Source organism: Oncorhynchus mykiss, chromosome 17, assembly GCF_057628025.1.
Source record: "Oncorhynchus mykiss isolate SJ-2025 chromosome 17, ASM5762802v1, whole genome shotgun sequence".
Classification (NCBI taxonomy): domain Eukaryota; kingdom Metazoa; phylum Chordata; class Actinopteri; order Salmoniformes; family Salmonidae; genus Oncorhynchus; species Oncorhynchus mykiss.
Genome location: NC_143038.1, coordinates 66,468,102 through 66,489,532, shown reverse-complemented (window position 1 = coordinate 66,489,532; position 21,431 = coordinate 66,468,102). Strand labels below are relative to the sequence as shown.

Sequence of the window (21,431 nt, the reverse complement as noted above, 5' to 3'; positions counted from 1 at the left end):
CATAGTGTAAAATCTGGCAGCGTTTTGCACAACTCCCTCTCTCCAGGTCCAATAGCATTATTTATTTATTTAGAGCAGGGGTCTTCAACCTTTTCTTGCCCAGGGACCTCCTCCCAGACGAACCGGAGACCCCCATCATACGTTTGCAAATTTTCACGTCTTATCTTATCAGGTGAATGATAATGGCAGGGAGAAGTAATCATTATTTTAAAGTGAATAAATTTGGTGGATGTTTTTTTTTGGTGGATGGTGTAATTGGCTCCAGTGAGTGTAATCGGCTCCAGTGAGTGTAATTGGCTCAAATGAGTGTAATTGGCTCCAGTGAGTGTAATTGGCTCCAGAGTGTGTAATTGGCTCCAGTGAGTGTATCTGGCTCAAATTAGTGTAATTGGCTCCAGTGAGTGTAATTGGCTCCAGTGAGTGTAATTGGCTCCAGCAAGTGTAATTGGCTCCAGAGTGTGTAATTGGCTCCAGAGTGTGTAATTGGCTCCAGTGAGTGTAATTGGCTCCAGTGAGTGTAATTGGCTCCAGCAAGTGTAATTGGCTCCAGCGAGGGTAATTGGCTCAGTGAGTGTAATTGGCTCCAGTGAGTGTAATTGGCTCCAGTGAGTGTAATTGGCTCCAGTGAGTGTAATTGGCTCCAGTGAGTGTAATTGGCTCCAGTGAGTGTAATGGCTCCAGAGTGTGTAATTGGCTCCAGTGAGTGTAATTGGCTCCAGTGAGTGTAATTGACGGGGCGGCAGGGTAGCCTAGTGGTTAGAACGTTGCACTAGTAACCGGAAGGAGCTGACAAGGTACAAATCTGTCGTTCTGCCCCTGAACAGGCAGTTAACCCACTGTTCCTAGGCCGTCATTGAAAATAAGAATTTGTTCTTAACTGACTTGCCTAGTTAAATAAAGGTAAAAAAAAAAAAAAATTGGCTCCAGAGTGTGTAATTGGCTCCAGCAAGTGTAACTGGCCCCAGTGAGTGTAATTGGCTCAATGTTAGTAGTTGAGAAATAAAGTTATTAGAAATATATTCTCCTCTTTTCTACAGTAGGTATGCCATTTAAAATTTGTTCTGTGGCTGCTAGCAATATTCTATACACTGAGCATGCCAAACATTAGGAAAATACTGATATTGAATGACACCCCCTTTGCCCTCCTCAATTCGTCAGGGCATGGACTCTACAAAGGGTTGAAAGCATTCCACAGGCATGCTGGCCCATGTTGACTCCAATGCTTGCCACAGTTATGTCAAGTTGGCTGGATGTCCCTTTTGGTGGTGGTCCATTCTTGATACACACGGGAAACTGTCGAGCTTGAAAAACCCAGTAGCGTTGCAGTTTTTGATACAAACCGTGCACCTGATGCCTACTACCATACCCCGTTCAAAGTGTACAAAACATTAAGCACATCTTCTCTTTCCATGAGATGATTCCATGAGATGATCCATGATCCGGTGAAAGCTATGATCCCTTATTGATATCACTTGTTAAATCCACTTCAGTCAGTGTAGATGAAGGAGAGGCAGCAGGTTAAAGGATTGTTAAGCCTTGAAACAGTTGAGACATGGATTCTGTATGTGTGCCGTTCAAAGGGTGAACTATTTAACTGCCTTTGAACAGGGTATGGTATGTGCCTTTCAACGGGGCATGCAACTCAGTATTAGGAAGGTGTCCTTAATGTTTTTTACACTCAGTGTATATATACACAATACCCCTAATTTCGAGGTATTCAGAGATGTCTGACTGCATTGTGCTCGACTCTGTTGTGTATACTCAATAATACTGGTTGATAACTCTGATAGACCAGAGTTATCAAGGATGCAAGTTGAAGAATAGAAAGGTAAAAAAACAGCATGAGCGACCAACCATAGACTCTGATTCGGTGTGCAATCACAGGTGGTTGGTGGCACCTTAATTGGGGAGGACAGGCTTGTAGTAATGGCTGGAGTGAAATCAGTGGAATTGTATCAAATACATCAAACATGGTTTCCATGTGTTTGATGCCATTCCATTCGCTCCGTTCCAGACAATATTATTAGCCGTCCTCCCCTCAGCAGCCTCCACTGCTGTCAATACAGAGTGATGACATGAACTCCATTATATCAGGAGGACAAAGAGAAGCTAAAAAGCTGCAGAAATAATAGAATGATAAGAGAATTATCATGTTTCACTGTTTGCGGAATAAAAAGGCAAGGCTAATGAATTTGGCTTGTTGAAGAGGGAGCTCCACTCAGTTTATCTCCTCCCCGTTTGCTTTTCAGTGCTTTTCACTATCCCATTAGAGTTGAAGGACCTGGGCTTGGCCCTGTGATACCATAACTGTTTCAGGGATTATCCCCACTTTAGCATGGCTCCTCCACCTCCTCCACTCATGACCAACAGTCATGTAGGAGGTGCAGTCCTGATTGACACGGCCTGTTCTACATGGTCTGGAGCTTAATCCCAGATTACTATGTTTGGGTCAGCTGTGTTGAGGAGCGAGGAGTCAAGACATGACTAGCATCACAAAGAGCTCTGACTGATCCCTCCACTCTATCTTCTTTCTCTCTCCTTCACTTTCAGAGCACTACAGAGAGGCCTTGGTCTGCCACTACCAAACAAATAGTTTGGAGAGATGTTTGGTGCAATTATTATTAATATCTTTGATATTCTGTTGGTTTCTCTGCATTGCAATTCATTAAATTCACTTTTTAAGAGGATAAGCCTGACGCAGTACCCACAGTCCAAGCCATACACATAAAGTAGCATAGCTCATTACTCTATGCCATAGAGCCTGCTGCACAGACTCTAAAAAGTAATTTAGCCCAAGCCAATACGAATGATGCACTCATTTGTTATCCATGTTTTGGTTGGCCTGGAGTGCCCTGTCAAGTTCTCTTTTATTGTGGAACTGGGAGCTGAACAATGTTTGCACTCTTCTCTGAATTCTCTTCTGGGACCCGATTTAGACAACACTCTTGATAAAGCTGGCACAGAACAGTGCCATCTTCCAAGATGCTTTTTTAACTCTAAAATAACATTTCCATCACACATTATGGAAAATCTTACAGGAATACCTTACATATCCTATTTATTGCCTTTTTAATGCACCCAAATAATGAAAATATAATAATATCCCTTTGAGAGTAGTCTCCGGGTATGCAGCTATTGCTATCCTTGCTCTAGGTAGTAATATGACTTGTTAACAACAGTAATCCATGAACCCTATCTGTACAGAAGAGTTGCAGCAGCGCTGGATGTAATCAAATCAAACTACATTACAGAAACAATTTCTGAAATTGCATTTTCATTTCAAAAGGTGCATCAAATAATGCATGATTTATTAGTAGTTTGTTAGATAAAATGATGCATCTAAATGTCTAAATCAATACTAATGGGCTTCTTCATGGACTATTTGAACTGCAACTGACAATTGGCAATCTGCAACTCATTAGGCAAATGATACTGCCTACTGCAAACACAAGTTAGACAAATAGGCCTTGGAGTCAGCTATGTTTAATGGCTGTTGGCAGCAACAATAGTGTCTGAGTCAGACAGGCTTATCTTTGCAATATAGAATATTTAACAACATAGCCTACTGTGAAGAAGAAGAAAAAATGATTGGAGAAATGTCAATGTTTTTCTTATTAACACCTCACAACTATCACGCTATTGGGAATGGATATAGAAACTATTGCTTCCAGTACACCAGTAGCAGTGCATGGGTAAAATGCAATGGGGAAGACAGAAAAAAAAGTTGTATTACAACCTGTGTTGTGATAATTGTATATGTGAAATGTCAGAATAATAGTAGAGAGAAGGATTTATTTCAGCTTTTATTTCTTTTGTCACATTTCCAGTGGGTCAGAAGTTTACATACACTCAATTAGTATTTGGTAGCATTGCCTTTAAATTGTTTAACATGGGTCAAACGTTTCGGGTAGCCTTCCACGAGCTTCCCACAATAAGTTGGGTGAATTTTGGCCCATTCCTCCTGACAGAGCTGGTGTAACTGAGTCAGGTTTCTAGGCATCCTTGCTCGCGCACACCTTTTCAGTTCTGCCCACAAATTTTCTATGGGATTGAGGTCAGTATTTTGTGATGGCCACTCCAATACCTTGACTTTGTTGTGCTTAAGCCATTTTGCCACAACTTTGGAAGTATGCTTGGGGTCAATGTCCATTTGGAAGACCCATTTGCGACCAAGCTTTAACTTCCTGACTGATGTCTTGAGATGTTTCTTCAATATATCCACATAATTTTCCTGCCTCCATCTATTTTGTGAAGTGTACCAGTCCCTCCTGCAGCAAAGCAACCCCACAACATGATGCTGCCACCCCCGTGCTTCACAGTTCGGATGGTGTTCTTCAGCTTGCAAACCTCCCCCTTTTTCCTCCAAACATAACTACTGTCATTATGGCCAAAAGTTTTATTTTCGTTTCGGCAGACCAGAGGACATTTCTCCAAAAAGTACAATCTTTGTCCTCATGTGCAGTTTGCAAACTTTAGTCTGGTTTTATTATGGCGGTTTTGGAACAGTGGCTTCTTCGTTGTTGAGCGTACTTTAAGATAATGTCTATATAGGACTCGTTTTACTGTGGATATAGATACTTTGTAACTGTTTCCTCCAGCATCTTCACAAAGTCCTTTGCTGTTGTTCTGGGATTGGTTTGCACTTTTCACACCAAAGTTCGTTCATCTCTCGGAGACAGAATGAGTCTCCTTCCTGAGCGGTATGACGCCTGTGTGGTCCCACGGTGTTTATACTTGCATACTATTGTTTGTACAGATGAATGTGGTACCTTCGGACATTTGGCAATTGCTCCCAAGGATGCACCACACTTGTGGAGGTCTACTATTTTTTTTGCTGAGGTCTTGGCTGATTTCTTTTGATTTTCCCATGATGTCAAGCAAAGAGGCACTGAATTTGAAGGTAGGCCTTGAAATACATCCACAGGTACACCTCCAATTGACTACAATGATGTCAATTAGCCTATCAGAAGCTTCTGAAGCCATGACATAATTTTCTGGAATTTTCCAAGCTGTTTAAAGGCACTGTCAACTTAGTGTATGTCAACTTCTGACCCACTGGAATTGTGATATAGTGAATTATAAGTGAAATAATCTGTCTGACATAAATGACTTGTGTCATGCACAAAGTAGATGTTTTAACCGACTTGCCAAAATTATAGTTTGTTAACAAGAAATTTGTGGAGTGGTTGAAAAATGAGCTTTAATGACTCCAACCTTAGTGTATGTAATCTTCCGACTTCAACTGTAGCTACTGAGTCAACTTCCATACTTTCAGGCCAAGGGCACAATGTATAAATGTATATTTGGATCAGAATTGCCATTAAAATCCGTACTGAGATTTAAGTAAAACCACAAGTTCAAATCGCTCTCTCCATCCTTTGCTAATTTTAGCTAGCTAGCTACCACCGGAGAACAACAAAACAACGAGATGAAACAATTCAAGTTCTTTCTGTCAATTACATTTTGCTCTCATTGTGAAGTGATTGAATTGAAGCCAAATCCATACTGGCTTCCGTTTATTTTGGTTCACCAGGACCATTAACAGTTGAGCTCCCTTAGTTTAGCTCTTTTTGACCAGACAGCATCAGATAGACGGCCAACAGAGGGGCACTGTTTCGCTCGCTCAGATGCTTTCTCCGGTGAGATACATTCAGCCTCTTGTGAATTGAAGGAACATTATGAAGGCAGATACAAAAGATAACTTATTATATGTTTTTTATTTTTGTGCTGCCTTCCCTTGGCATCAATGAATACATGCCACTGCACAACACTACGCTAAAGTCATAATTGGGTTCCTCCTACATGGCATCATCAACATCAGTCAACTATGATTAACATTAGGAAGATAAATAATGAAACTGTACTTTCTCATTCCAGTACAATTGCAACAACTATAAGGTAGTTTGTGAAATACACATATTTGTGTGAAATGCACACAGATGGCTCCAAGTCGTTTATCCACCACTTCCAGGACTCTAAAATGAAATAGACAGTAAGAGGACACAGCCAGAGTCATCTTTTCTTCAAGCCACATACCAGTAAGTGCATCATAAAAAAAATCTGTGCTGGCAGAAGTGTATTCCAGTGGGGAAAAAAATCAGAATTTAGACGAACACAGCCATAATGAAAATATTGCTGCATTAGATTCCATAATGAAAAAAATGATATTGTCCCTTTGAATTCTTTTCATCTTTTGCTTCTTTGATGCAAAATTGGTTTGGTGCAGCACAGCACTTAAGAACATCATAGGGTAGGTGGAATGTTCTTTTTTATCCTTAATCTTAGGGCCATGCACAGAACTCAACACTTTTTTTTTTTACACACTTCAGATGATACATTTTAGGGAAGTTGAGGAAACATATTTTCTACTCTGAAAAGAGATTAAGTAAATCAGAAAAATATCTTCAACTTCTCCAGATGGAGTGTTCCATCTAAATGGCTTTTTATCACTACCACCCAAAATGTTTAAAACAGATCCACAAAGAGGATATTTATGTAAATGACTTCACACATCAGTCATCAGGTTCCACTATTCTTCAGTTACAGCTTGTTTTGCAGTGTTTTTATGCAAATATATTCTCCCGTTCTGTATTCATTGTGTACAGCAGAACGTTTGATTAGCATTTTTACTACCCTGTGTAATGAATGGGCAGCATATGCCTGTTTATTGTGGGCCTATTTTGCCCGTATCTCTGCATGTGTGATTTCAGAGCTCTGTTATCTTCCGCGCCTGGCATCTTAAGGGCTTGGATTTTTCTCCTCTGAAGCCACTCTGCTCCCAGGCAGTGGTGGAAAAAGAACCCAATTGTCATACTTGAGTAAAAGTAGTACTTTAAAGTATTTTTACTTAAGTACATTACACCACTGCTCCCAGGCAACAAGTCTCACTAATGACGGGTGATGATGCTTGTGGTGTGTTAACTATAGAGGGACAAAAAGGCTGAGATAAAGTCTTAGAAAGTCTGCATTCATAGCTGGGAGTTCAACATTCTCTTGTGTTGAGGATGTTTGTTCCAACTGCCTTTAACTTTCCACTGACTTAAAGCTTTCTCATTAGACGTCCAATAACAGTCAGAATAATTGTGAATTGTAAAGCAAAACATGAGGAAGGGGTTGGTTTGACCCAGACTGTCTGAATAATGAGTAATGGCTTTCCCTTAATGCATCAAACTAGTTGTCTGCTATCGACCTTATTCCAAACCGGAATCATAATGAGTAACACTTTGTAGAGTTTATTTTCTAGATATGTCTAAAGAGAAGACGGCAAATAGAGAACATACAGCTGAATTCATTTAAAAAAACTAAATCATTAATTTGAAATGTTATAATACAGTATCACACCGTATGGAAACTAAAAGCACACACAGTCCAAAAGTAGAAGATTGTTTTATTTTGGTTCTGACCCAGAAAATGAATGCGATTGTGATTTGCGGCACAACGTTCCATTGGCCCAGCGAGGCCCACTACTTCCTGACTACAGACAGACACCTTGTCATTCCGGATGACCCAGTCTCCACTGTGACATACGAAGGCAGTGGAGCGATGTGCCAGGGCTCTAGGATCCTGCTGTCAGGCAGTCTCCTCCATATGGCACCCCAGTCCATTCCCTCCGCTTTTTAATTAACGCCTGTAGATGGTAAAGGCGGTCCCTTTTTCTGGAAGGACAGGTCAAACCTGTGCAAAACGCTCTCCCAGGGAGGAGCATCTACAAGCTGTTCAGATTTAATTGGCAGGGGTTGTTCTATTCTCTCACATAATACAGTTTATAAATGACTCAAACCCCAAAAGCTCTCAATCTACAGAACAAACGAGCATAACCTACCTGCCAGTCCCCGAGACAAAGAAAACACCTAGAATTTATCTCAACAAGCAAACATGGTGTTGTGGTGCATCAATGACCTGGGTTTCCATACATTTCTTGAACCAAATCAGAGAGTTATTGGCTCAGCTTGCTTCAGATGTAAGGTAGTCAAAGGGAGGTGTGCTTGATACACTGTCGGCTACATGGGAGTTGTGTTTTGTTCTAAACATTATAGACGTATAGTTTTATAGTTTAAAAGCCTGAGCTGGGACTTAGTCTGTGTGTCTGTAAGTTGTAAAAATGTAGCAGACATTCTATATATTACTAAAACCACAACAAATTTTAAGGAATACAAAAACAAATCGGAATAATTCCCATCACTCCAATTCTAAAGGCTTGCTGTTCACATAGATTGCATATTACTGCAAAGCGGACCGACAGTCTGCCCAAGGCAGCTGTAGACGTTTGAGTGAGGTCAGGAGGAAGTCAACTGTTCTGATTGAAACCTCTGCCCTCGACGCAGCTTGGTCCCTTTAGGCATTACATTTTCTCAGTCTGTCAGGTGTGGGCCACTGCTCCAGGGTTGCATGCTGAGTCCAAAAACTCTGGTCAGTTTAGCTTAAGATTCAGAATGACCTTCCAGGTGCAGTTGTCTATGTGAGCCCTGCACTGAGCTGTTTGATCTATAGTACACTACCACAGCGTTTAAAGTAACAACATAGGCTTAAACAAGGCCACAATAATATGCTTTGAATCACTGATATCAGCATTAATATAGCAGTGCAAGTGGTTCAATTGGCAATTTGTGGTTCACCTATTCCAATGCACAACCCAAGTGTTTATAAACCACAACACCATGACATGTGTCATGACATGTGTCATGTGTCAGCATTCAACCAGTCTGCATCCGATGCAAGACAAAAAACTCTTGCAGTGTTGCCAATACATTATTCAACAACTTCACATCGATATGAAAAACACTAGTCAGCCTCCCTCCCCCCTGCTTGTGCCAATTTGTCTGTTATGGGAGAGATTTGCACAGTCCCACTGGAGTTGTTCACTTCACAAAAGTGAAGGGGCATTGTGACACGGTTTTGTGGCAGAAAACTTATGCTGCTATTTTGGGTGGAAATTTAACACTGGGTAAAAGAGCAGGGAACAGATTTATTCATTTGTTCTGATCTGTTATTCTATCCACTCATGTGAGCTAACAAGATGTTGAGATAAGTGCTTCACCCCGCACAAGGCCCTGCATCCTGGCCTAACCACTTATTCGTAATTCAAATGATTTTGTATCATATTATGCTAATTACTATTTGTAAAATAACAGGGCAAGGGGATCTGCTGTTTTGTGAAAATAATAATAGTTAATTAGGTCATTTTTGTTGGGCTAATTGTTTACATGAAACAAACAGACAGGTATCTAGCTAATCATTTTAAGTGAAATTAAGCAAATTAATGTATCACTTTATCAAAAGAATATTGTTAAGTAAAATACAGGGAAAACTCAGCCGGGAAGAGAGCTAGTTGAGTGTGTGGTATTAAACTCAACACACTGTCGTGTCCTTGGCTATGCCGGATTAAGTGATATGACATGCTATTCTATAAAATAATTTCTCCGTAAATAATATTACCTGATTGAGCTAATCATGTAAATGTAATTAACTAGAGTCGAACACCACAAAATAATATTTATAGTGCTGTTATCTTCCGAATAAACTCTTAAAGACCTAGTAATATTTTACATCAATAGCAGTCAATATTAATCGTCATCTTAATTCAGTCTCATCTGAAAGTTGTAAATTCTTGGTTATCTGGCTAACAAGTTGAACCAGCAATACAAAATATGGTTTAATTATTTATTTACTAAATACCTAACTAATCACACTGAATTACACATACACATAATTAATCCATAACTTGATTACAAATTACGTCATAAAGGAAAACGTCCCTAGCGGGCGGAACAGATATGACAGCTGGTTACACAAAAGAAAAGGGGCTGGGTGAAAGTGAAAGAGCGGGAAGACTGAGGAACAAAGGGCAAAGCTGTGCTATCATAAATACAGTATCTCATGCATTCTAAATTACCACCCATTTGGAAAAGGAAAATGCAATAAATATTGACTCTGAGCTGCGCTTCGGTAGGTTGGTGGTAGATGGAAGACCGTGTTGCCCAACCGAGTCCTTTGTCCTTTGAAGAATGTCTCTGCTGGTAAATTGAATACGTTGTAGTAACGTCATTGTGTGGTAGATGGGATACTCTGTCTGTTCCTTCCTAACCCTCGTTTGCAGCGGCTGTTGCTAACTCAACGGCTAGGAGGTATCATTTCTGTAGTGAATAAGAGTTCAAAGTTCATACCATTCGCAACCAAAGCGCACGCTGATGTTGGTTTCGTTCTGTAGTTATTATCTGAACCATTCTGACATCGGACCGTCGTCCTGACGTCCTCAGAACAGGAGGCTGTATTGTTGTCAAGGGCTTATATAGGAAGGAAGAGGAGGGAGTGTTTGAAAAGTTTTATAGCCCATGTCCCTTCACAGGGGCGGGCCACTGATTGAGCAGAGCCCTATCTTATGAAAACCGAAATCTCACATTTTAAAAGCTAAAATCACATTTCATCCCATCACAAATAATTTCATATTCAAACATTTAAATTGAACAACAATTCCATGTGAATCCGATAACTCTGATGTGTAGACTTTCCACTGTAGAGTTTATGTCATCTTATCATTGATGAGAATGTCTCAGATGACAACCGAACTGACATCATATTCATTAAGTACCACCGCATATGTTCAGATGGTCGGATTACCAGAATATAATTCATTTCCCCCCACCTTCTGATGTTCCCAGAATCTCTATGTTAACCAAGGGTTTTGAAAATGTAACATCAGTAGGGTAGAGAGAGGAAAAAGGGGGGAAGAGGTATTTATGACTGTCATAAGCCAGGCCAACATCATGACAACACACACTGTTTCCAATGAATACTTGTGGAGTGAGCGAAACACTGCCTGAGGGGAAAGGGGATATCTAGTCAGTTGCACAACTGAATGCATTCAACCGAAATGTGTCATCTGCATTTAACCCCATCAGAGAAGTGCGGAGGGCTGCCCTAATTGACCTCATGCTCCCGGGGAGCAATTGTTGTTGGGGTTAACTGCCTTGCTCAGGGGACACAAAGGCACAAAGGCATGATGCAAGGTCAGATTCTAAAGGGGCTCAAGAAGAAGTCTTATGTAGTCTTATGGCTTGGGGGTAGAAGCGGTAGCAGAGAGAACAGTCTGACTTGGGTGGATGGAGTCTGACAATTTTTAGGGCCTTCCTCTGACACGGCCTGGTATAGAGATCCTGGATGGCAGGGAGCTCGGCCCCATTGATGTACTGGGCCGTACTCATTACCCTCTGTAGCGCCTTGTGATCAGATGCCAAGCAGTTGCCATACCAAGCAGTGATGCAGCCAGTCAAGATGCTATCAATGGTGCAGCTGTATAACTTTTTTTGAGGATCTGAGGGCAAGTGGACAATGCTATGATTGGCCAAACTGAAACGACACTGGCCATAACAAAATACTTGATTAAATGTACCAGCCCACCCACCCAAAAGATGGGAATCTAGAATGTTTAATCCCCCAATGGCTAGACAGGCTAAATGCCCACAAAGACATGAATGACGGCCAAACAGTAGCGGAAATAATTACAATTAGGAAATTCAGTGGAGCAGTACAACAACGAATTGGGTTTCTGGGCAACAATGATTGTGTTTTTAAATTTAATGAACATGAATTCAGCATGGGAAAGATATAGCTTTGTGTCAGTTTGAACCCTTAAGCCACATTGCACTTCAACACAACCATCGGACTATACGTGTACACATTTACAAAAATAAATTGAAGTCTGAGACAGTTTTTTTGGTGTACAGTGCTATGAAAAAGTATTTGCACCCTTTCTAATTTGCTCTACTGTTTCAGGGCATCACTCCAATACAAATACATTGAGCTGTATACAGTGCAGTGTAAAAGTACTGCCCCCTTTCTGACTTTCTCTATTTTTGCGTATTTTTTATAATGAATGGTGTCAGATCTTCAACCAAAAACTAATATTAGATAAAGGGAACCTTAGTTGACAAATAACAGCAATTACATACTTATTTAATTTATTTTACATAGAAAATTATGCCAGGCCTTATGCAAGACTGATCAACGACTACAGGCAGCATTTGGTTGCTGTCATTTGGTTGGTTACTGAGTGTTTTTATTTAATTTAATTTTGTTATTTCACCTTTATTTTACCAGGTAGGCCAGTTGAGAAGAAGTTGTCATTTACAACTGCGACCTGGCGAAGATAAAGCAAAGCAGGGAGACAAAAACAACAACACAGGGTTACACATAAACAAACATGCAGTCAATAACACAAGAGAAAAAAATGAAAAGCTATGTATAGAGTGTGCAAACGCAGAAGAGTAGGGAGGTAGGCAATAAAAAGGCAATGGAGGCAAAATAATTGTAATTTAGCATTAAGCATTAAGTATAAGGGGACAATTACTTTTTCACACAGGGGAATTGGGTGTTCCATAGCATTGTTAATTAAATAAAATAAGTATCAATTTGTTTTGTTATTTGCAAACTCAGGTTCCCTTTATATAATACTAGGTTTTGGTTGAAGATCTGATAAGATGCAATATCAAACATATGGAAAAATAGAGAAAATCAGAGAGGGGGCAATTACTTTTTCAAGGCACTGTATACAGTTTAATGTATGGGTAGTGGAGTGCTGATGTGAAACATTTCATTATCTTTATTCATACTTAATCCTATTTAGAGAATACGTCATATTCTACGTGTATTACACAGCGGCTTCAGAAAGTATTACCCCTTGACTTATTCCACATTTGGTTGTGTTACAGACTGAATTTAAAACGGATGAAAGAGTGTCTCACCCATCTACAAACAATACCCCTAAATGACAAAGTGAAAACAAGTTTATAGAATTCTTTTCACATTTATTTTTTCAAATTCTTTGGAAATGCAATTCAGAAATATCTAATTTACATAAGTATTCATACCCCTAAGTCAATACATGTTAGAATCACCTTTGGCAGCAATTACAGCTGGCAGTCTTTCGGGGTAAGTCTCTAAGAGCTTTGCACTCCTGGATTGTACAATATTTGCACGTAATATTTAAAAAAAAATCAAACTCTGTCAAGTTGGTTGTTGATCATTGCTAGACAGCCATTTTCAAGTCTTGCCATAGATTTTCAAGCCAATTTACGTCTAAACTGTAACTAGGCCAGTAAGGAACATTTAATGTAATCTTGGTAAGCAACTCAATTGTATATTTGGCCTTGTGTTTTAGGTTATTGTCCTGCTGAAAGGTACATTTGTCTCCCATTGTCTGTTGGAAAGCAAACTGAAGCAGGTTTTCCTCTAGGATTTTGCCTGTGCGTAGCTCGATTCTGTTTGTTTTTATCAACAAAAAACGACGTACTCCTTGCTGATGACAAGCATACCCATAACATGATGCAGCCCCAAACATAATGCTTTGTATTCAGGACATAAAGCTGATTTCTTTGCCAATTTTTAGGCAGATTTGATTTTGTGCCTTATCGCAAGCATGATGCATGTTTTGGAATATGTTTATTCTTTACAGGCTTCCTTCTCTTCACTCTGTCATTTAGGTTAGTGTTATGGAGTAACTACAGTGTTGTTGATCCATGCTCAGTTTCCTATGACAGCTATTAAACCATTGCTTGGACCTTAAAACTATTTTATTTTATACTCATCTCCATTATTAGGTGTGGGGTCCTGTCTTCCAGCCCCTTTGTTTATAGAGTTCTTGCCCGCTATAATCATTAAACTCTAACTGTTTTATTAAAGTACCGATTTGCCTCAAAGTGAAATCCCTGATTGGTTGCCTTCCTCTCTAGCAACGGAGTTCAAATCAAATCAAATCAAAGTTTATTTTTCACGTGCACCGAATACAACAGGTGTAGACCTTACAGTGAAATGCTTATTTACAGGCTCTAACCAATAGTGCAAAAAAGGTATTAGTAGAACAATAGGTAAGTAAAGAAATAAAAACAACAGTAAAAAGAGAGTGAAAAAACAGTAGCGAGGCTATATACAGTAGCGAGGCTATAAAAGTAGTGAGGCTACATACTGACACCAGTTAGTCAGGCTGATTGAGGTAGTATGTACATATAGATATGGTTAAAGTGACTATGCATATATGATGAACAGAGAGTAGCAGTAGCATAAAAGAGTGGTTGGCGGGTGGTGGGTGGCGGGTGGCGGGACACAGTGCAGATAGCCCGGTTATCCAATGTGCGGGAGCGCTGGTTGGTCGGGCTAATTTAGGTAGTATGTACATGAATGTATAGTTATAGTTACTAGGCATATATGATAAACAGAGAGCAGCAGTCTAAAAGAGGGGTTGGGGGGCACACGATGCAAATAGTCCGGGTAGCCATTTGATTCCTGTTCAGGAATCCTTACAGATTTACAGATTTTTACAGATTTTACAGATTTTTATTAATAAACCTTACAGATTTATTGTATGTACTGTGTGGGGTACAGAGATGAGGTAGTCATTCCAAAATCATGTTAAACACTATTATTGCACACAGAGTCCATGAAACGTATTTATGTGACTTGTTAAATACATTTGTACTCCTGAACATATTTAGGCTTGCCATAACCAATGGGTTGAATACTTATTGACTCAAGACATTTCAGTTTTTCATTTTTAATTAATTTGTAAAAACAAAATTCCACTTTATGGGGACATTATGGGATATTGTGTGTAGGCCACAAAATGTAAAGTTCATCCATTTTAAATGCAGGCTGTTACACAAACATGTGAATTCTTTCTGAAGGCCCTCATTTAAGCCCATTTCTTTTCACTGTTTACTTCAGCTGCTGACAACAAACATTTTGAGAATAAGAAACAGTAGTTTCACTGTATGCAATTAGAACTGTAGATCATTATGTGCTGGAAAAAAGGGTGACATTATACACAAAGCTATATTGGAGTCCTGAAAATGGAATAAAAACACAAGCAGTTGCTCACAGCAGTGCATTTCAGTGGGAATGAGAATGATTCTGTGTAATGGAATATCTGAACAGTAGGTTGCTCGGTGCACAAACTATTTTGACATTAATGATTTTCTATTTTCAATTCAATTCTAATTCCCATTTTCTTGGTGAGGAAGTTCCCCTGTGATTAATAGATCTCACCATCTTTTAGTCCTAAATAACGTAAATGAGTTACTTCTGGTTCGTTCAGCCATTCCTATGGGGAAAATAAATGGGGAAAGTATAGGGTTTTGGGATAAACACCAGAAATAAGGTCTGAGATTTACACAGGTTTAGGAGATATTTTACGTTTCATAATAATGTCAGTCAGTTAGCGTAACTGTTACGTTCCCCAGCAAGAAATCCAAATATTGTCGCTCAAACAGAAGGGGGAACAAAGAGTCACTGACAACAATCAAACAAAACAGGTGGGATTATAGGAGGGGTTCTGAAAGACACAGCCAGTGAAAGTGCATGGCGCCAAATTCAAAACAACAAAAATCTCATAATTACAATTCCTCAAGCATACAAGTAATGTACACCATTTTAAAGATAAAATTCTCCTTAATCCAGCGAAAGCACCACAAACGATTATGTTAGGTCACCACCAACTCACACAAAAACACAGCCATTTTTCCAGCAAAAGAGAGTCACAAAAAGCACAAATAGAGATAAAATGAAACACTAACCTTTGATGATCTTCATCAGATGACACTCATAGGACTTCATGTTACAGAATACATGTATGTTTTGTTCGATAAAGTGCATATTTATATAAAAAAATCAAATTTTACGTTGGCGCGTTATGTTCAGTAGCTCTAAAACATGCGGTGATTGTGCAGAGAGCCACATCTATTTACAGAAATACTCATTATAAATGTTGATGAAAATACAAGTGTTATACATGGAATTAGAGATATACTTCTCCTTAATGCAACAAGCTGTGTCAGATTTCAAAAACACTTTACGGAAACAGCAAACAGTGCAATAATCTGAGTACAGAGTTCAGACAACAAAGCAGCCAAAAAGATATCCTCTATATTGGGTAGTCAACATTAGTCATAAAGAGCATTATAAATATTCAATTACCTTTGATGATCTTCATCAGAATGCACTCCCAGTAATCACAGTTCCACAATAAATATTTGTTTTGTTCGATAATGTCCATCATTTATGTCCAAATAGCTTCTTTTGTTAGGGCGTTTGGTAGCTAGTAGCGGTGCGTGAGTAAAATCACTGGGGAAGCCAAGCCAGTAAAAAAGTAATATTACAACCTATGTTGTGATAATTGCATTGTTTGTTCTATAACCCATTTGTTCTAATGCCACCATGATATACAATAAGGCTATGACAACAAACAGACAACAGTCTCATGGTGGCGGAATAAATTCAACTATGCATATGTTTGTTTCATCACAAAATCGGAGAACAACATCTGTCCGGTGAGGTTCACAAAGCAAATATTGCATGTCACAAACAGTTACATCACCTACAGCATGGTCAGTTAATGTTTTCGACAGTTTACTAAACAACTACTGATTTAAAACCACAGAGAGTTACCCCAAGTCAGCAAAAAGACAACAGGAGCACTGCCTCCGCTGTTCCAGCACCATTTCAACGTATACATTTAAACATAATCAAATCAACAAGGCTATATATGCTTGGTGTAATACACAGTAGAAAAAAATGTAAGATGCCAAAAATAATTTAGTCCAATCAATGATGCTAAATATCTTGTGGTTGTCCATGGTGCTGATTTCTATCTGTCTCTGTGTGTATGCGTGCATGCGCACACACTTTTTGAATAGTTGAACACCAATGCCGTCCCATTCTCTTTCATGTTGGCAAAACGGTCTATAGCTCTGTATGCTTTTAGTTTTAGTTTTCTTAGGCTACCTAGCTAAAATACTTGCTAGCCTGACATCCTCGCATGGGCAACAATGAACCAGCTAAGTTAGCTAGCTAGCGTGAGCCTACTAGGCTACATCCAGGCTACATATTGAACTTCTATCACCTCAGGCCAGTGGCACAACATATGAATTTATGGTTAGATCAGAATCGACGTCAGAATCTTTGGCCTGTACAGAGAATTAAGTCAAAACCGCAAGTCCTAATACCCATCTCCAGCCATGCTTTAGAAAAGGGTCACATTTTTCTGACAATGGTGAAGTTTTGCTTAGGAGATGATTTGGTTGTTGTGAAGCCAAATCCAAGCTGGCCTCCCTTGGGGGGGTGTTTTGCTGCGCCAGGACAATCCCACACTTAATGCTGATTGGCTAATTATTTTAGAATTGTTTTATCAAGGGAGGCCAAATGATTGCTGACATCAATCAATGAAATGTTGCGGTGGAAACATCTCACAGTCTTTTGTTCCAGACAGCACCAGATACATGGGCTACACATACTGAGACAGAGGGGCACTCGTATGATTTTTCCGGTGAGATTCAGCCACTTGCGAATTGACGGAACATCTTTTTTGGTCAAATATTTGGAGAAGCATGGCTTCCCTTGGCATCCATGAATACACGTCGCCGATTCTAACCCTATTGTCTTACCGCTATCTAATTACCATAACATTTACTACTTGCAAATATTGTTTTAATATGTGACGTCTGTCATTGCTTTCATCATCACCTTGTGTGTATTTCTGCTTTGGTATAGTGGGTCTCTAATTTCCATATTTAATTTGAAGCTGTTCTCCTCCCCGTGGTTTAAGTGTGTTGATTAAAGATGTCCTTGGTAAGGGTATCTTCAAAATGAACATGGATCAAGTGAAGTCCTATGTGTCAGATTTCCTCTCTGCCCCCCACTGGGCAGTAACTGAGCGTCAGATGCAAATGTTTTCACAGCAGGTGTATTTAGTGAGGCCGAAGGATTCATACAGTCACAAACCTCAGAGAGAACAATGTTGTTGAGAGTTCTGCACTTACTGGTGATCTACACTCGTAGAAAAAAATACTTGTTGGCTGTCCCCATAGGATAAACATATTTGGTTCCAGGTAGAACCCTCTGTGGAAATGGTCCTAAATAGAACCCAAAAAGGGTTCTTCAAAGGGTTCTTCTATGGGGACAGCCAAAGAACCCTTTTAGGTTCTAGATAGCACCTTCTTTTCTAAGAGTGTACTGATAGTTCAAATTGAGCTTCTGTGAAAAGTGAAAACCTTCCAATCCAGCACTTAACCTGCCACTCAACTGCTTTGTGTTTTCTTTCTCTCTGTTGTAGGAGGTGTGTGCATCTCTCAGTCAGTCAAGATTCCCCGGGAGCCGAAACAGGGAGAGTTTGATAAGGTCATTCGCAGACTAAGAGAAAACCCAAATGCAAGGGTGGTCATTATTTTCGCCAATGAGGATGATATCAGGTAAGGGTATTATCATCGTAGCATTGACAAGTTGAATATGGAATATACTAAAATCATACAAATGTTCATTATAAGAAATACGCAGCATGAAATATTATCAATCAAAGGGAGAAGAGTCAATCGGCAGAAATAAAAAGCTTGACATTTAAATGATGCATTATGCCTTGGTCGAGCGCTGTCATAATTCCCCTTTTAGATTCTCTGTCGGTAACTCATGTTAATATGCTTCCACACATTATCTTAGTGACAACAGGATAAACTTGGAAATGATCTTAATCGTTTAGCCTTTTGTTGTCCTTACGTCAGTCAATGTTACCAGCCACTGTGCAATAAGCTTTGGATGACTAATGTTGCCATAAACCTGCTTTAGAAAACTCAGGTGAAAAACAAAAAACCTGGAGAAAGTATTTGCTATAGTTCTATTGTTAACATTTTCTGGTAAAAAAAATGATGTTGATTTCTCTGGGCACACAACACACCAGACCATACATACACATCACATTCTGTATTAATCAGACCAGCCAGACAAATACAATGGGATCCAAATTAGTTTTTACCTTTTCACCTTCACGATGGATAGGACAGATGTAAGAATGAGTGAATTCAAGTTGAAACATGAACGCAGTGTACTATATAAGTCATTGTTGTATGTGTAGTTCTTAACGCAGTACAGCCCTAACAGTTGATTCATATCAAATCAAATCAAATTTTATTTGTCACATACACATGGTTAGCAGATGTTAATGCGAGTGTAGCGAAATGCTTGTGCTTCTAGTTCCGACAATGCAGTAATAACCAATGAGTAATCTAACTAACAATTCCAAAACTACTACCTTATACACACAAGTGTAAAGGGATAAAGAATATGTACATATGAATGAGTGATGGTACAGAGCGGCATAGGCAAGATGCAGTAGATGGTATCGAGTACAGTATATACATATGAGATGAGTATGTAAACAAAGTGGCATAGTTTAAAGTGGCTAGTGATACATGTATTACATAGATGCAGTAGATGATATAGAGTACAGTAAATACGTATACATATGAGATAAATAATGTAGGGTATGTAAACATTATATTAAGTAGCATTGTTTAAAGTGGCTAGTGATATATTTTACACCAATTCCCATCAATTCCCATTATTAAAGTGGCTGGAGTTGAGTCAGTGTGTTGGCAGCAGCCACTCAATGTTAGTGGTGGCTGTTTAACAGCCTGATGGCCTTGAGATAGAAGCTGTTTTTCAGTCTCTCGGTCCCAGCTTTGATGCACCTGTACTGACCTCGCCTTCTGGATGATAGCGGGGTGAACAGGCAGTGGCTCGGGTGGTTGTTGTCCTTGATGATCTTTATGGCCTTCCTGTGACATCGGGTGGTGTAGGTGTCCTGGAGGGCAGGTAGTTTGCCCCCGGTGATGCGTTGTGCAGACCTCACTACCCTCTGGAGAGCCTTACGGTTGTGGGCGGAGCAGTTGCCGTACCAGGCGGTGATACAGCCCGACAGGATGCTCTCGATTGTGCATCTGTAGAAGTTTGTTAGTGCTTTTGGTGACAAGCCTAATTTCTTCAGCCTCCTGAGGTTGAAGAGGCGCTGCTGCGCCTTCTTCACGAGGCTGTCTGTGTGGGTGGACAAATTCAGTTCAGCCGAGGAACTTAAAACTTATTACCCTCTCCACTACTGTCCCATCGATGTGGATAGGGGGGGTGTTCCCTCTGCTGTTTCCTGAAGTCCACAATCATCTCCTTAGTTTTGTTGACGTTGAGTGTGAGGTTATTTTCCTGACACCACACTCCGAGGGCCCTCACCTCCTTTTGAGCTTGATGACGAGTTTGGAGGGTACTATGGTGTTGAATGTTGAGCTGTAGTCGATGAACAGCATTCTCACATAGGTATTCCTCTTGTCCAGATGGGATAGGGCAGTGTGCAGTGTGGTTGAGATTGCATCGTCTGTGGACCTATTTGGGCGGTAAGCAAATTGGAGTGGGTCTAGGGTGTCAGGTAGGGTGGAGGTGATATGGTCCTTGACTAGTCTCTCAAAGCACTTCATGATGACGGAAGTGAGTGCTACGGGGCGGTAGTCGTTTAGCTCAGTTACCTTAGCTTTCTTGGGAACAGGAACAATGGTGGCCCTCTTGAAGCATGTGGGAACAGCATACTGGGATAGGGAATGATCGAATATGTCCGTAAACACACCAGCCAGCTGGTCTGCGCATGCTCTGAGGGCGCGGCTGGGGATGCCGTCTGGGCCTGCAGCCTTGCGAGGGTTAACACGTTTAAATGTTTTACTCACCTCGGCTGCAGTGATGGAGAGTCCGCATGTTTTGGTTGCGGGCTGTGTCAGTGGCACTGTATTGTCCTCAAAGCGGGCAAAAAAGTTATTAGGTCTGCCTGGGAGCAAGACATCCTGGTCCGTGACTGGGCTGGTTTTCTTTTTGTAATCCGTGATTGACTGTAGACCCTGCCACATACCTCTTGTGTCTGAGCCGTTGAATTGCGATTCTACATTGTCTCTATACTGACGCTTAGCTTCTTTGATTGCCTTGCGGAGGGAATAGCTACACTGTTTGTATTCTGTCATGTTTCCTTGCCCTGATTAAAAGCAGTGGTTCGAGCTTTCAGTTTCACGCGAATGCTGCCATCAATCCACGGTTTCTGGTTTGGGAATGTTTTAATCGTTGCTATGGGAACGACATCTTCAACGCAAGTTCTAATGAACTCGCTCACCGAATCAGCGTATTCGTCAATGTTGTTGTTTGACCCAATACGAAACATATCCCAGTCCACGTGATGGTAGCAGTCTTGGAGCGTCGAATCAGATTGGTCAGACCAGCGTTGAACAGACCTCAGCGCGGGAGCTTCTTGTTTTAACTTCTGTCTGTAGGCAGGGAGCAACAAAATGGAGTCCGGGTCAGCTTTTCCGAAAGGAGGGCGGGGGAGGGCCTTATATGCGTTGCGGAAGTTAGAATAGCAATGATCCAAGGTTTTACCAGCCCTTGTTGCGCAATCGATATGCTGATACAATTTAGGGAGTCTTGTTTTCAGATTAGCCTTGTTAAAATTCCCAGCTACAATGAATGCAGCCTCAGGATATGTGGATTCCAGTTGGCAAAGAGTCAACTAAAGTTCGTTCAGAGCCATCGATGTGTCTGCTTGGGGGGGAATATATACGGCTGTGATTATAATCGAAGTGTTACCATAA

At 40.3% G+C, this 21,431-nt stretch overlaps 1 protein-coding gene across 1 annotated transcript in view; it reads left to right on the top strand.

Moving 5' to 3' along the window:
- The window catches only part of LOC110494726 (metabotropic glutamate receptor 4-like), a 273,107-nt gene that overhangs the window by 188,141 nt on the left and 63,535 nt on the right, over positions 1 to 21,431 (top strand). The window contains exon 4 of the mRNA XM_090206402.1: positions 18,098 to 18,233. Within this exon, the coding sequence (XP_090062528.1) occupies positions 18,098 to 18,233 (136 nt within the window). The remainder of the gene's footprint in view (positions 1 to 18,097; positions 18,234 to 21,431) is intronic.